The sequence below is a fragment of the Scardinius erythrophthalmus genome, assembly GCF_964197995.2.
Source record: "Scardinius erythrophthalmus genome assembly, chromosome: 5".
NCBI classification, from domain to species: Eukaryota; Metazoa; Chordata; class Actinopteri; order Cypriniformes; family Leuciscidae; genus Scardinius; species Scardinius erythrophthalmus.
This window is the reverse complement of record NC_138225.1, coordinates 36596878-36612642: the sequence shown is the minus strand read 5'-3', so window position 1 is coordinate 36612642 and position 15765 is coordinate 36596878. Positions and strand designations below refer to the sequence as shown.

Sequence of the window (15765 nt, the reverse complement as noted above, 5' to 3'; positions counted from 1 at the left end):
CCGCCGACAGCGGAGAATGCCAGAAACAGAAGAGCGCGTTCTGGCCGAATTGGGGGCATTCCAAGACTTAACGACTTCTTCATGTAACTCAGGAAGAAAGGGCGCTGGCTTGGACGCAGGCGAAGCGTGTTCCCCGGGCAAAAAATAGCCATCCAGACGTTTGTGAGCAGGCTGCTCAGGCGTAGACCACTCGAGGCCGAGGCTCGCCGCGGCCTGTGTGAGTACGCGCATGAGCTCCGTCTCAATGCTCGCTCTTTTACCTGACGATGCGCGGGCAGGGGGCGCGAGGTCCTCAGAGCTCGCCCAACTGCCTGACGCCAGAATAGAGCAGGAATCTTCTTCTCTCAGCAGGGCTTCCCCGTCAGAGTCGTCGACGGAAGTGGCGGCAGACCGCGGCCGCTGTCCGCCAGGAAGAGAAGCTGACGAAGCCGGTGAAGCAGGCAGGCGAACCGGCGAGCTTTGGCGGCTGGGAGAAGGTTCCGGGACCCGCTGAGCACGGCGCTTTTTACGGCGCGGTACCACGGCGGGCGGGTGTGCAGCCTCGGTGAAAAATGCCAGGCGAGTCCTCAGAGTCGCCATGGGCATAGGCTCGCAATGAGGGCAGCCGCCCTCAGCGAGCGCGAGAGCTGCATGTTCCTCACCAAGGCAGGAAACGCAGATCACGTGGCAGTCCCCGTCGCTGAGTGTGGCTCTGCACGAGCCGCAGGCAGGCATCTTGAAAAACACACTTTTAGAGAGTGTGTGTCGCAGAAGCGAACACACACACAGCACAGAGAATAAAAGGATATAGGCGCCGGATAGCGCAGCAGGAAGGCGATGAAGGCGGCGCGGCCAGCGACTTCACAACTCGTCCCGCTGAAAGGCTTGTTCAGACAGCGCGGCTGCTCTCTGGATCCAACGATGTGAATGCTTCGCTGAAGGATGAAAAAATCAGATATGTGTCGCCTGCGAGCTGTATTTATAGGCCTAAGCCACGCCTGTTTTGGCAGGACGTGACGCAGAGGGCGCGAAGCGTGCCCATTGGGTCTGACGTCACGCTAGGCCTCGCTCGATAGGCTCACGCAGTTGCCAGCAGACCAGCCAATAGGCGCGCGAGCCGTCTTGCCTATGTCCTTTACATTATTGCAAAATTAAGGATAATTTTTGGCTTCAACATCTCGTGGAAAAAGGATTTTCCCCTAGCGTAAGATACTCTTACGCAGTACGAGAACTGCGCGTTCATGCGCTGGTTGAAAAGGGGATATGTATCGATAGTAGAAACATTGATCAGCTGCTCAGCGTGGCCAAAGAGCGCGCACAGTTTTTCTCCTCAGCAGAGCAAGAACTAATAGTCGAAGTTTATTCAGAATTTTAATGTTTAATCAAAACGCCAGGGAACACCTCAAAGTCTGCAAATGCCAGGAGAAAGGGCTGGCAAAAAGTAGCAGACAATTTAAATCCGTTAGAAGTGGCCATGTTAGATGTTTTTATCACTTATTAGCCTATATATTTGTATTTTAATAATTGCATAATTACTTTGTTCATTGTAATGAACATGGGAACTAATAAAAGTGAAGTACAAAAATATTCTACATAATGGTAATTTTTAGTTATATTATAGTCTCTTTTATAAAAGGCACTGTTAAATAATTGGTTGTCTGTTTATAAAAGCAACCAAGATAAAGGCTGAGAAAAAAAAAGAAAAGATCTTTGTAGCCTACACTGTAATTTGAGCGAGCTCTTAACGCATTATAGTCCTTCACGTCTATTGCGATCTCAAAATTCCGGCCAGTTAATAATACCTAGAATATCAAAATCGACTGCTGGCGGTAGATCCTTTTCCTATTTAGCGCCAAAACTCTGGAACAGTCTTCCGACCATTGTCCGGGAAGCAGACACACTCTGTCAGTTCAAAGCAAGATTAAAGACACATAATACATTATAGACTTCTATAATTCAATGTTAGGCTGCATAGATTAGGTCAGCCGGAACCGGGAACACTTCCCATAAATCATGATGTACTCGTTACATCATAAGAAGAATGGCATCTACGCTAATTTTAGTGTCTGTGTTTATCTCGAGGTTTTCCCGCAGCCTGCCGGATCCAGGCCGTATCCAGATCTGACGAAGGACCTCCGCCTGGACCCGATGACAACGCAGTGCTGAAGTGCCAACTAGGCTCTCCCTATGGAGGATCCCTTTACCACTCTACAGATAAGGCGTAGTCGGGAAAATTCGTTTTGCGTTCCTACCCCGAAGCGACAAAATAAAATAAAATTCTTTATCAAAATTTATAAGGAAAGACAAGTACTTTGTTTAGGCTTGGCTTGTAGGGAATTCCAAACCTGCGCACGTATATTCAAACGCACATAGCTATAGAACCAATTCTAAATGCGCATGTGACCGCCATCAGCGTTTCTCACAGGTTTGTGTTTAAAGTCTGTGTAGAGAGAATGATGTCGTCTTAGCGGCCCCAAATTTAATAACAAATGATCATTGCGACGGAAGCAAATCAATCAAAACTAACTTTAGCTGGAAAATAACTTTAAAGAACCGCTATAAAGCCAAAACAATCTCTGTTACCTTAAATTATACGCTTATCTATGTAAAGCTGCTTTGAAACAATTTACATAGTCAAAAGTGCAATATAAATGAAGATGACTTGACTTGACTTGTTGTCAGTGATATAAGTATTTGAAATGAACATGATTTCTTAATGTCTAGTGACATATCAGGGCCATTTTATGATTAATTGAAATACATTTCTTACATACTGTTCCTTTAAGTAATTACTTATTCAAAATAAGTACCTACACAAGAGAGTAGGCTATGCGATTTCGGACGCAGCCAGCATTTTTCTTTGTTCAAGAAGCCATTTCACTCGGATATATGTCACAATAGGGTAGAAAAGACTATCACAACTTCCGTTTCAAGCTGACTTTTAAGTGGTGGTAAACCGTGGTATAGTCAGAAAAACAATTAATCAAATTCTAGTATTGTGAAGAGTTGCCTCAAGGATATTGAGAGGATGGTCCCAAAGGTTTAGAATCATCAGCATAAATTATTATCAGTATCAATTCATTAATATTCTGCTATCTTTTTATTTTAATTAATTAATTATTCTTGTGACATCACAGCAAACTTGCCTATCCCCAAACGAATGATTCGATGCAGAAAGAATTAAATGTAAATATAACAAAAAAAATAATAATTATAGATGAGCCTCACAAAATGAGTACATACTTAAAGTAGACATTTAAAGGCTGGTTGGCCGCTTTAGTTCAACGATGGCATTTTTCCTCTCAGCTCTCAGCAGCAGATGGCGCTGTTGATAGGCCAATGAAATAAAACCATTAGCGGCCTAGTATATAAACATTAGTCATAAAAATAAAATAAGAAAAAAAGAAACAATTTTCTTTGATATTCAAACCCAACTTTTTATTGCAATGATAACTTTGGATATATCTGTTTTGAGTTGCTGTCTATAAAGGCTTTGACCTTTGATATAAATCAAGCTAAAGTGTGAAAGAAATACACTTGATAAGCTAAATAGGCCATACAATAGTGTTATTGGAAGAAAGACAGAAATACAACAAAGGAGACTGAAATCTGAATACACATAGGTATCTTTTATTATGCAAAGAAACTTGTACAGACAGTAGAACTGACAGAAAATACTCTGCATGTAAACTACACATTTGCAGATATGTAACATTTACAGATATTGTATACTCAGTGCGGTTCAAAGCTGATGAACACTTAAGTACTGATGGCTTAAAGAGGATACATGACACAGCCCGTTATTGGGACCTTTTAACTTTGTGGAAAACTATTGGTGGTCAATAGTGAGTCATAAATCATCTAATTGTGTTATTTTATATGGCATATCCTCTAGTGATTTGTGTATAGCCTACATTTATTATATTTGTCTCTACCCCAGTGATACTGAGAAAAAAAAATATATAGACGTTCTGCGTATAGAAAACATAACTACGTAGCATTAAAATATTTCAAATTTCCATGGCACACTTAAGATTTCTGAAACAAAATCCTGTTTACATGACAAACGCATACAATATATCTATTTACATATAGCCATAGGCTCAAACGAAGATACAAAACTGGAAGTACAGTAAAGAGAAGTTCAATTTGAAACACCTCCATAAAACCCCAGACACTTTTGGCCACGTGACCAGTTCTACAAAATTGGGAGGAAAGATACAGATCACTTGATATTGGCACCTGTTTCATACAAGTCAATATTAAGTATTTCCTGTAAGTAGCTCAGATCCTCACTTTCACATCCACATTCACAGTGGACATTAAGAAATCTGCTTTTTGCAGGAATTTAATATACAAGAAAGAGAGAACGAAAGAAAGAGCAAAATCACTTTGAACTATACAAATGTTCAATTATAAAACCACTACTTATTTGTAGTATAAATCTTGTAACACACACACAAATCAGAACCTAACCAAAACAAATATCAGACGACGTAACGCGTAAGAAATTCAATCATAACGGAAAAGCAGCTTGTTTCAGACAACATAAATCTACTTTAACACTGAAGTTCGTTGTATAAAAACGTGCTCCCTAAAATGCCCGTACAATAACTTTTTTTTTACAAATTTATACAATATTAGGTGTAAATCAATTTAAAAAAATGATCGATTAACTAAAAAAAAAAAACAGGCATATTAAGACCAATAAATACCCAGTGTGTACATTTGAGTACAGTGTATTGAGGTCAATAGCATTGCATTATAAAAATTTACCTTCTTCTTCAAGATAATTTATTTTGCCCAAATGTAAAAATAAATGGTGAAAAAAAGTATAAATAACAAAATATCAATAAATAAAAAAAAATATGGTTAGTACAAGAGGCATTTTAATGACCCTTCAGTAAGCAGGCTTATGGAGTGTTCCTTGATTTTATTTTATTTTTTAATTTATTGTTCTATTTGAATTGCTCAGGTATGTGTCCGATTTGCGACTGCATGCTGGTGGGAGGACTGGAAATGCCCTCCGACCAGTCAGACATGTTGGAATGGGGCGACGAGCTGGACCACTGGTCCGGTGAACCTGGAGACGGCGTGAGGAAAGGGTGGTCAGGCACTTGGAGTTGGTGGCTGGGGGTGTTGGCGTCCATGGCGTTTGAGTAACTGTGCTGGGAAGGTGGCGTCAGGAACTGCGTGCCCGCCATGCTGGGGCCCAGAGAGGACGGGTTTAGCAACTGGGTCTCCTGGGGGATTATGGTGTGGATGGGCATGCTGTTCCCTGCGCTCTGCTGGAGCTCAGGGCCACCCAGCTCAGCGCCGATGAAGTTCTGGCTCACGCCACTGGGTGGATTGGTGCTCTGGTGCTGCAGCTGGACGCCTGTCTGCTGCGCTCTCTGTTGCATGTTCTGCTGCATCTGCTGCATTAGATGCGGCTGAGCGGTGAGATGCGCGTTCTGCAGGCTTTGATAGTTCAAAATCTGAGACAGGGTAGCGGGGCGGCCATTGTGGAGAGACGGCATCAGGCCGGATTGGTGAAGGTTGGCCTGACCTGAGGCGTTCCTCATGGCAGCGAATTGATTTTGAGGACCCATACTACCGTGCATCCGTCCAAGCCATTCGCACTGGCCGTTCATGACGTTTGAGCCGTTAGAACCGGCCACTGGCAGATGGGTGAGACGTGGGGGTAACGGATCGAACTGTATGTGGGCCAGGTCCTGCTTGTTGCCCATGCCTAGATGGTTGACGCTCATGTGGGTATCTGAGATGCCTTGTAAGTGATTAAGCGACATGGAGGGCGATTGCTGGAAGGGTGATGTCATTAGGGGTGGGGAGGCGACATCAGATATGTACCCATGGGGCGACTCCAAGGAATCCACCGGCGAGAGCACGGCCGAGCTGTCTAGCAAATGTCCCTTTCCATCCTGTGTCTTCTTCTTCTTGACTTTCATGTCTTTGCCATCCTTGCAACCGATGCCTTTTGCGCTGGGCTTGCGGGGCTTCTTACTTTGTAAGGGCTTCATGCCGCCCATGAAGGCGTTGGGAGAGCAGAGAGGTGGGGAGAGGGTGGTGCAGAGGGGGGCGCTGTGCATGGGAGGGCTGCGGACCAGGTTATATTCGTCGATGAGCCGCACGATGTCGTGATGCATTCTGTCCTGAGCGATATCCCGTGGGAGCCGATCCATGTGGTCAGTGATCTCCCGATTGGCAAAATGCTCGAGCAGAACTTTAGCAGTCTCGTAACTTCCTTCTCTTGCTGCCAAGAATAGAGGAGTCTCCTCCTGAACGTGGGAAAAGAATTAGTTAGCCAAAAGCATTTTGAAAATGACAATGGTTTTGTGCTATGCTGTTAATCTGAGTATAATGCGAATGTCTACAATAACACAAAGCATTATTTGTGATTAAAGAAAAGCAAGAGCTGCTTACCTTATTGTTCTGCATATCTTTATTTGCTCCGTTCTTAAGCAACACCATCGCCGCTTCTACGTTGTTCACAGCTGCTGCCCAGTGAAGAGCAGATTTACCTGCAGCACAAAGAGAAAGTGCTTTAGCATGTGAAAAACAACATACAATAGTGATAAATCTGACATTTATCTTGCCATAGTATATACATTAACAGTCAAATGTTTGGACTCAACTTTAATTGTTATCTTTTTCAATATTTTAGAATAATGGTTAAGTCATCAAAATTAATAGACAAAACAAAAAACTTAAATTAATTAAATTAAATTAGGTTTTTCTTTAAACTCTCTTATCGTCACAAAGTCTTCATTTACAGTATTTGATCAAAAAATACAGTAAAAGCAGTAATATTGTGAAATATTACTACAATTTAAAATGGTTTTCTTTTTATTTTAATACATTTTAACATGTAATTTATTCCTACGATGGCAATAATGAATTTTCAGCAGTCTTCAGTGTCACATGTTCCTTCAGAAATCATTCTATTATGCTTATTTGCTGCTCAATAAACATTTCTTATTATTATCAATGTTGAAAACAGTTGTGCTTTTTAAATATTTTTTGTGGAACCCATGATCTTTTTCAGGATTCTTTTGAATATAGAAAGTTCAGAAAAACAGCATTTAATATATATATATATATAAATATACAGTATATATATATATATATATATATAGCAATTTAATGCATTCAAAAATTATTTAATAAAAAATCTTAATGACCCATATTTTTTAAAACGGTATATCTTAGATATACATGTACCTTATCTTATCTCAAGCAACTTCATGAGGTGCAAACTGGTTTACCTGGGCTGTTTTCTGATTTAATACATTAAGTAATAATAATATTAATAATCTTTTACATTAATTATTATTATTATTATTATTACTATTATTAATAATTTATCTATTTATTTATTTATAAATTCATGAGCACAATTTTTCTTTGTCAGCTAAATTATTTACAAGCATTTTAAAATTAACCTTTAGATCAGATTTTTAAGACAAGTGCATGCATTAAGTAAGGCAGTGTAATAGTCATACCAAAATCATCAATGGCATTGACATCAGCATGGCAGTTGATGAGTTCCTCCACCATGCCCTCGACCGCCAGTCTTGCTGCCAGTATCAGAGGTGTGGTGCCATCATGCATGCGGGCATCTAAGTCTGTGGCACGGTTCCGTATCAAAATCTGCATAAGGGACAAAGGTTAACATGCTTAGGAATCAGTCGATGGAAATACAGAATATTAAACCTGTGTTTCTTTATGCAGGGCTGGTTCACATACCTGGAAGACTCCTTGTGCATCTGCAGCCACAGCAGCGTGTAATGGAGTCCGTCCCATATTGTCCTGGATGTTGGCATCTGCACTGGCCTCCAGGAGCCTTTTGGCAGCATCCGAGCGGGCATAGCGGGCAGCCAGGTGTAGAGCCGTCTCACCCGTACGGTCTGTCTGGTTGTGAAGGTTGGCGCCTTGGTAGATGAAGTCATTGATGACGTTTGCTGAAGCATCCTCCTCTTCCTCGCTGTTCCCTGTTTCTAGCCCTCCTCCACTACAGGATGCGATCATGAGAGGAGTAAAGCCATCTAGAGAGGAAAAAGAGAGTGAAGGTCTGTTACCTTTACATTTATTTATGTAGCTGATGCTTTATACAAAGGAGACTTTCATTTTTCAAATTCTAAATTCCAGGAAGACCCCCAGTTCTCATTGTTATTTATACTATAGAAAAACCTGAGACCAATGAAACTCCATTGAAGGGCCAAAAACTTTCCTTTGAGTAGTCTGACGGCAATCTGAAGAAATCTTTTCCTTAAAGTGATGGACCAAAGCAACGGCAAAGAAACAAACAAATCGAAGTAGGATTTGACGCGCTGCCTCTCTCAATCACCCCAGATCGCTTCGATAACGGATTGTAATCAAGCGCGGCGGTTTGGTAAAGCTCAGGGACGCGGGCCACACTTTGAAATTTCAACCGCTGGTAAAACTGAGTATTATCACTCTGAGAAGCTGCTTTCTTTTCTGACTTCGACAGGGGCTTCACGGCTTCAAAAGAATAGCTATTCCCAAATCAGGCCTGATTTGGTCGATTTAAAAACATCAATCCACACAAAGAGGAAAAAAAAAGGAAAAACAGCTTGCAAAGAGATACCAAAAGAATGTTGCCTTTGACTATCTTAAAGTGTTGTCAGGGGTATATTGGTGCTTATAGAAAGAGAAGAGCATTTCATAAAGAGTTTTAATTAGCAAAACACATGTAAGCAGAATATCACAGGATGAATCGTTAAGACTGGTAAAAAAGTGCTCAGTCCCCCGGGGTTTACATCTTTCAGTCAGAGCCTTTGAAGTGGATTCCTTTTCCCTCAGGGCCTTGAGCATTAACTCCTACTTAGAGCTCAATTCAGTTCCTCATCCCAGCACTCGACAACGCGCACACACACTATGTGCAAACCGAGGAACAGGTGTAATCCACAATCCAGAATTTTAGGCAGGTTGAGTTCTCAGAAAAAATTAGAATGAATATCTCCATATCTGTGTTAGCTAAATAATTACCATGATTTCCCTGCAAATATATGTAAAATCTAATAGTTAACTACTTAATTATCTGATCAATGAGGCCACATTTTACATATATAATATGTGTGTGTGTATGTGGTCACACTTTAGATTAGGGTCCAGTTCTCACTATTAACTAACTATTAACTATGACTTTTGCCTCAGTATTCTCCTAATTGCTGCTTATTAATAGTTAGTAAGGTAGTTGTTAAGTTGTATTTAGGATTAAAGGATGTAGAGTATGATCATGCAGAATAACCCATTAATATGTACTTTATAAGTACTAATAAACAGCCAATATCCTAGTAATATGCATTCTTATAAGCAACTAGTCAATAGTGACAATTGGACCCTAAACTAAAGTGTTACCACGTTTATGTATGTATCTACAGTATATATATATATATATATATATATATATATATATATATATATATATATATATATATTTGTGTGTGTGTGTGTGTGTGTGTGTGTGTGTGTGTCATTGTGTATATATATATATATATATATGTTATCATATTATAATCAAATTGTTTAATAATAAATGTTATAGAAAGATATAATTTAAAAATGTTATTTAAATTTGAATGAATTAATAACATTTTATTATAAATAAATAGAAACATATTAAAAAATAATTCTAATTAAATTCACATTCTAATTACTGTTCTCTTGTTATTGAAAAAACAGCAAACCCAATAACAAAATCATTATTACATGGGGGAATCTTTTCTTTTTTTATTATTATACAACAATGCCTAACCTGGTCCTCGGGCATTGACGTCCATGCAGTCGCTCTCGATCTCGCCCTGAGGGGGTGTGGGAGCGATGGATGGGATTCGCAGATCGGCTGCGTCTAAGTGCTGCTGCGTCCACTGCCGGTGATCTGGCTGATCATCTAAATCAAGAATCGCCTGTTCCTCAGACTAAAAGAGGAGTGATTGAAAAATGTAATTAATTGTATTAATTAATGCAAGAATATTCATTGTAAGAGGCTTTTTATATTCACTTCTATGTAAATGTTAGCGCTTTCTGTTGCTCTGCTCACCCTGAAGCGTTTGGTGTCTGATGATTCCTCCTCTCCCCATTCATTCTGGTTGTCATCCATTAGTGACATGTCTGAACAGTTCTTAAGTGGCCTGTTTTCAGAAAAAGAACTCATTAGACATGCTGAAATAACTTTTTTTTGCACTTTACTACATCCCAGCAAAACTAACTTAAAGATTGTGCTCTAACACCAAAAAACTGTCACTGATTATCAGCCTCCACTTTCTTCCTAAAACTAGTCAATTAAATTAAACTCAACAAATGATCATAACTTCAAATGAAAAAGTTGTCCTCCATCCTAATTTGTCCCTTCAAACTTGATATCGGAAGATGACGCAGCGAACCCACCTCAGACCAACAGAGTCTTCGCCGACTGGCTCCCTCCTCTTCTTCTTGCTGGGCTCGCTAGTCTTGAATCCCTCCGGAAACCAAAGTTGACCATGTTCACGGCGGCGTTTACGGGAAGCGACCATTCCCACGCCGACAAAGGCCAGCAGTGCCAGTCCTGCCAGAACCACGTAGACCGGATAGAGCTCTATGGGCGAGGGTCCATCAATCTTACCTGCCACAGGAAGCACAGTTGACATGTCAGACCCACAAAAGGGACACGAATATGTTCCTCATGCAACGATGAGGCACAAATCGCTGGAGATGGACAGACAAACTAGAGCGAGGCACGCGTTCCTGTTAATCAGAATTGCTAACCGCTTCTCATCAAAAAGAAGGAGCTGGCAAATAAGAAAAGGAGGAGGATAGAAAAAAGAGAAAAGAAAGAACACCTCCTCTCCCCTTTCTCAGCCCAGGGTACCAGGAGACAACTTTACCCGTTCTTCTTTAAGGGAAAAAAAGGGAGGGATTAATGAACTTCAAATTACCGCGCACACTTTAAGCTGTAAAGACGAAGGATTTATTAGGATTTTCGAGATAACAAAGACTCCCAACTTCTAGCACACTCCCGATCAATTTTTCTCCTCTCTTTTTTCAAGCTCTCTCCACTAACGATTTTGAAATGATAAACTCTGCTCACCTAAACCCTTGGAGATGCATTAAGTCTGGTACATTCAACAAGGTTAAGGTTGCAGCAGCCCCCCATCATTTTAGATTCATGCCATGTATGGGTGATATGCATGTATGTGAGAGTGTCTTGTTGGGCCAAATGAGTTGACATGATTTGCATCAATTAGCTATTTTCGGTGCCTGGAGCTAGTGGATCTGCCCTCAGACTGCCGCATTGATTGCTTCGTCTGTCTAATGCACAAAGAACATTTGCTTCATTGTTATAAGGAAGAAACGCACAAACTTCAAAGTGATCCCGGTAATCCGCGGTAGGAGGCGGTGGGGTTAAAGGTTGGGGAGGGGGGTTGCTACTGAATACATGCAGTAAGATGTGAGGCCTAGTCTTGATTAAAGGCATTATGGGAAGACGTGAGGCACACGACAATACTCGTGCCAAACACTCACTTGTGACGGCCTCGATGACGTAAGGCATATTCAGATTGCCGCTGGAAGCTAGGGCTCCGAGGAAAGCAGCCACATCGTTCGCATTCTGGAAGCACTCGGAGGTTTGCTGGTAGCACTGGCGGTTGTCTATCTCCAAGTATACCACAGAGCTGATGGAAATCAAAAGCATGATTTTTATTGATTTATATTAAAACATATTTTTAAAGCAGGTGAGGGCTCAGTTGTAACATACGTACCCTTTGATCTGCATCTCATCCAGTTCTCTGCGTTTTCTCCCTCCTTCCACTACTATATTGTAAATACCGCTTTTTACCGAGCTCATGACGTTGTTAGAAGCACCGTTCCAGCCATCTAGTGATCGTTTGATGTTGTGCTTCCTCAGCTCCTGCTCGTTGCCGTAATACGGGTAGATCATTTCCTCTCCCTTGCTGTCACGCCGGAAAACGACGTTGGTGTGGAGCACTCTGCTGAGCTCTCGCAGAAATCCAAAGGAGTTGTTTCGGAGCTGCTCGGGCATAATGTGGACCACCACAACCAGTAGTCCAGCAGCTAACTTCTCGGGTATGTTGTTGGCACAGTCCAGCCCGTCCCATTCGCACTCTGCATTATTGCAGCCCTGGTCACAGTGGCCATCTAAATAGTGGTCTTTGCAATACTGGTCGTAGAGTGGACTATGAGAGAGGAGAGTAGAGTTTAGAAATGGCATGGAAAACAAAGATAAAAAGCTTATGATTGTGCTTTTACAAAGTTTCTAGATTGCCATTTATGGCTATTAGCTTTCCCAAGCTGGTCTTGATGGCTGGACTACAAGCTTGTGCCTTTATTAGGAGAGTATAGCTGGAGTGAGGACAAGAAGTGAAGTGGGAGAGAGAGGGGGATGGGGGTTGGGAAAAGACCATGAGCCGGAACTCAAACTTGGGTCGCCCAAAGCGCAACCACACTACACGTCAGAGCACTGCCCACGAGGCCATAGGCTCTAATTTTATAATATATATATATTTTACAAATTTTAATAGCCATTTTAAAAAGACTGGATTTTAAAAATCATTTAATAAAAAATTAAGCTTATAAAATAAATATTTAATAGAAAATTCTAACTGAAAAATATTTCATATCTAAGCTTAACTAGAAAAAAATCCATGTTTTTTTTTTGTTTTCAGACCTGCAATCACAATTTTAAAACTCCCTGACAAATTCTCTTCAGCATGATCCTTTTAGCTTCAAACTGTTTGAAGTTCAAACAAGTAACCCACTGAAACCTTGCACTGAAACTTGTGTTACAAATGATCAGATAGCACTCACTTGCACTGGCCCTCCAGTCTCTGGCAGTCAAATCCATCATAGAGGCATCCAGCGTTGTGACATTGTTCGTCACACTTCCCGTTATTAAAATAGCGCCAGCACTGTAGCGCGGCCGAACAGTTCTGCCACGGGTCATTGAAGTTCAGTGAGCAGTCCCCTCCATCCCAATCGCAGGGATAATTATTACATGCGCTGTCACAGATCTTATTGCCCTTCTTGTTTTCACACTCTGCTATCTCGCAGCTCTTCGTCACTGGAGCAGGTGTGACGTCTCGACCAGAGCCGCCTGGGAAGCTGTAGTCCAAGATGTGGCAGAAGAGGCCATTGAAGCCAGTAGGACAGATACAGTGGTAGAATGGGGCCTCTGGGATATACTCGCACGTGCCACCGTTGTAGCAGGGATTGGTGGTGCAGTGACCCTCAGTGGGATACTGGCACTCAGGACCAGTGAAGGCAGGGGTGCACAGACATTTAGGGCTCTTGTGACCAGAAACGCATGTACCACCATTTTTGCACTGGAGGCTCCCACAAGCATGAGCGTCATACTCGCAGGTTGAGCCTGTAAAACCCTAAACGAGACATACACAAGTTTTATGTTAATATGCAGGCTACAGTACCATTTAACCTCTGTACGATTTTTTTTTTTCTGTACAAAGTTTGTTCAATCAAATACAGTAAAAACAGTAATATTGTGAAATATTATTACAATTTGAAATATAATAAACAACTGTTTTCTATTTTAATCTATTTTAAAATGTAATTTATCTGTTTGATGGCAAAGTTGAATTTCCAGCGTCTTTAGTGCCACATGATTCTTCAGGAATCATTCTAATATGCTGATTTGGTGTTAAAGAAACATTTATTATTATTATCAATGTTGAAAACGGTTGTGCTGCTTAATATGTTTGCGGAAACCATGTACTACAATACAAAAATTGTATTAATAAAAGTTTAAAATGCATTTTTTTAGTAAAGGCTTACATGGTAAAAAAAAAAAAAGTCTGTCCCTTTTTAATAATTTAATGCATCATGGCTCCATAAAAGTATTCATTTCTTTAAATAAATAAAAAATGTACTGGCCCTTTTGAACGATAGTGTATGATTGTAGAGAATGAAATTAACTTTAAAAAATTATGTGTAATGGATATGAAATAATAAGGCAGAAGAGTTGAGAACAGGATCGAAATGACGCAAATCAGGTTCAAAGGACCATTGGTTAAGTGTATCAGAGAATGTGACCTACCGGTGGACATTTGCAGATGAAGCCATGAGGAGTGTTGCTAGCCACAGCGCAGGTGCCTCCATTACGACAAGGTTTCCCCTTACAGCCATCAAACACTTTGTCACAGCGCTGACCTGTAGGGATACACAAACAAGGTTATTACACATTTTGACACCAGGATCAGAGAGTAGCATTACTCTCTAAATCAAAGAAGAAATGGTTCACAGTAGCCTGTGCTGTACCTGTGTATCCTGTGCGACACTCGCAGCGGTAGTTGTTTGTGAGCTGGATGCAGCTGTGCGTGCCACGGGGGTCACAAGGGTTGGACAAGCATTCATTGACGTCACCCTCACAGCGTTCCCCCACGTATCCGGCCAGGCAGATGCAGTGGTACCCACCCACACGGTCCACGCAGCGGCCCTGGTTAAAGCATTTGGGCTCATGGGTGATGGGGTCGGTGAAGGGTGTGCAGTCGTCGATGTTGATCTCGCAGTGCACACCTGAGAGAGGAGCGGAGGGCAAAGGTGTAATAAAAGCTGCTTTAACACACTCTAGCAGAGATGTATATACAGGCTCTGTTGCTCCTCGCTGTATACTGCCAATGTATCAGCTGTCCTCTAAGGCAGAATAACAGTCATTACTGACTGATGTGGAATACAGAGGCAGAGAGCAACAGTCGGGTCCTGGAAGTCAAAATCCCATTCCTTTTTTTCCATAGGGAAAAAAGATAATAAAGATATAAAAAAGAAAATATTTCCATATTTATACATAATCAACATCTTTAAAACTACAGGTTCATATTTATACATCATTTGTACTCTGATTTTCATTCGCAATGTTTCAAGGAATTTTAATTTTGTGGTGTTGTCTGATTTTTCAAATCCAAGTTGGTTATATTGTGATTCACCCTAGAGTTATATTATAGAATTTTATGTTAGCATGTTGCTAAGCTAACAATGTGATATTCTAAGCCTAAAAATAAAACTGTAAACTGAAAAAAATTAATTAAACTGATTTTAGAAAATGTAAAACTAATTATAGGTTTATAATATGATGAAAAATTAAATATAATGAAATAAAAAAATATTTATAAAGTTTCATACATTTTATTTATAAATGTTATTAGTATAATTATGTTAATATAAAGAAAGGAATTAAGTTAAAAATAAAAAATTAAGATCAATATATATTATATATATATATATATATATATATATATATATATATATATATATATATATATATATATATATATATATATATATATATATATATATATATATATTAATATTGGTGTTTCTCTTGTTTTGAGTGTTCCTATGATGCCTTAAAATCACAGAGCTAGAGACAAAGAGAAAGGACAACTAACTTAAATGCAACTGGGTAATATAATACACTGTTTAAAAGTTTCTGTCCATTTTATGAAATAAAACTCCATCTATGAGATGTAATTAAGCATGACTACATCAATCAAATAGAATCATCTAAGCCTGCTGATAACAGTTAAGACCTAATTAATGAAGTATGGAATGGGCAAAAAGAGCAAAACAGAGGAAGTGATATCCGACCTTGTGTTCCCCGGGGACAGGAGCATTTGTAGGTATTGATCAGGTCGATGCATGTGCCCCCGTTCTGGCAGGGCTGAGACAGACACTCATTGATCTCATCAGAGCAGTTCACTCCATGATAACCTGGCACGCACTTCAAGAAACCAGAAAAAGAGCGAGGCGAATTAATGG

At 40.4% G+C, this 15765-nt stretch overlaps 1 protein-coding gene across 2 annotated transcripts in view; it reads right to left on the bottom strand.

Annotated features, from left to right (window-relative positions):
• Nucleotides 1-3577: 3577 nt before the first annotated feature.
• Nucleotides 3578-15765, bottom strand: part of LOC308691701 (neurogenic locus notch homolog protein 1-like) — a 48864-nt gene continuing 36676 nt past the window's right edge. For both annotated transcript variants that reach the window (XM_081367196.1, XM_081367197.1), the window contains exons 22-34: nt 15595-15727; nt 14269-14526; nt 14048-14160; nt 12805-13373; nt 11739-12173; nt 11503-11651; nt 10390-10603; nt 10043-10133; nt 9758-9920; nt 7726-8024; nt 7482-7629; nt 6403-6500; nt 3578-6257 (exon numbers count right to left, since the gene is read on the bottom strand). In XM_081367196.1, the coding sequence (XP_081223322.1) occupies nt 4938-6257; nt 6403-6500; nt 7482-7629; nt 7726-8024; nt 9758-9920; nt 10043-10133; nt 10390-10603; nt 11503-11651; nt 11739-12173; nt 12805-13373; nt 14048-14160; nt 14269-14526; nt 15595-15727 (3990 nt within the window). In that variant the 3' untranslated portion in view covers nt 3578-4937. The remainder of the gene's footprint in view (nt 6258-6402; nt 6501-7481; nt 7630-7725; nt 8025-9757; nt 9921-10042; nt 10134-10389; nt 10604-11502; nt 11652-11738; nt 12174-12804; nt 13374-14047; nt 14161-14268; nt 14527-15594; nt 15728-15765) is intronic.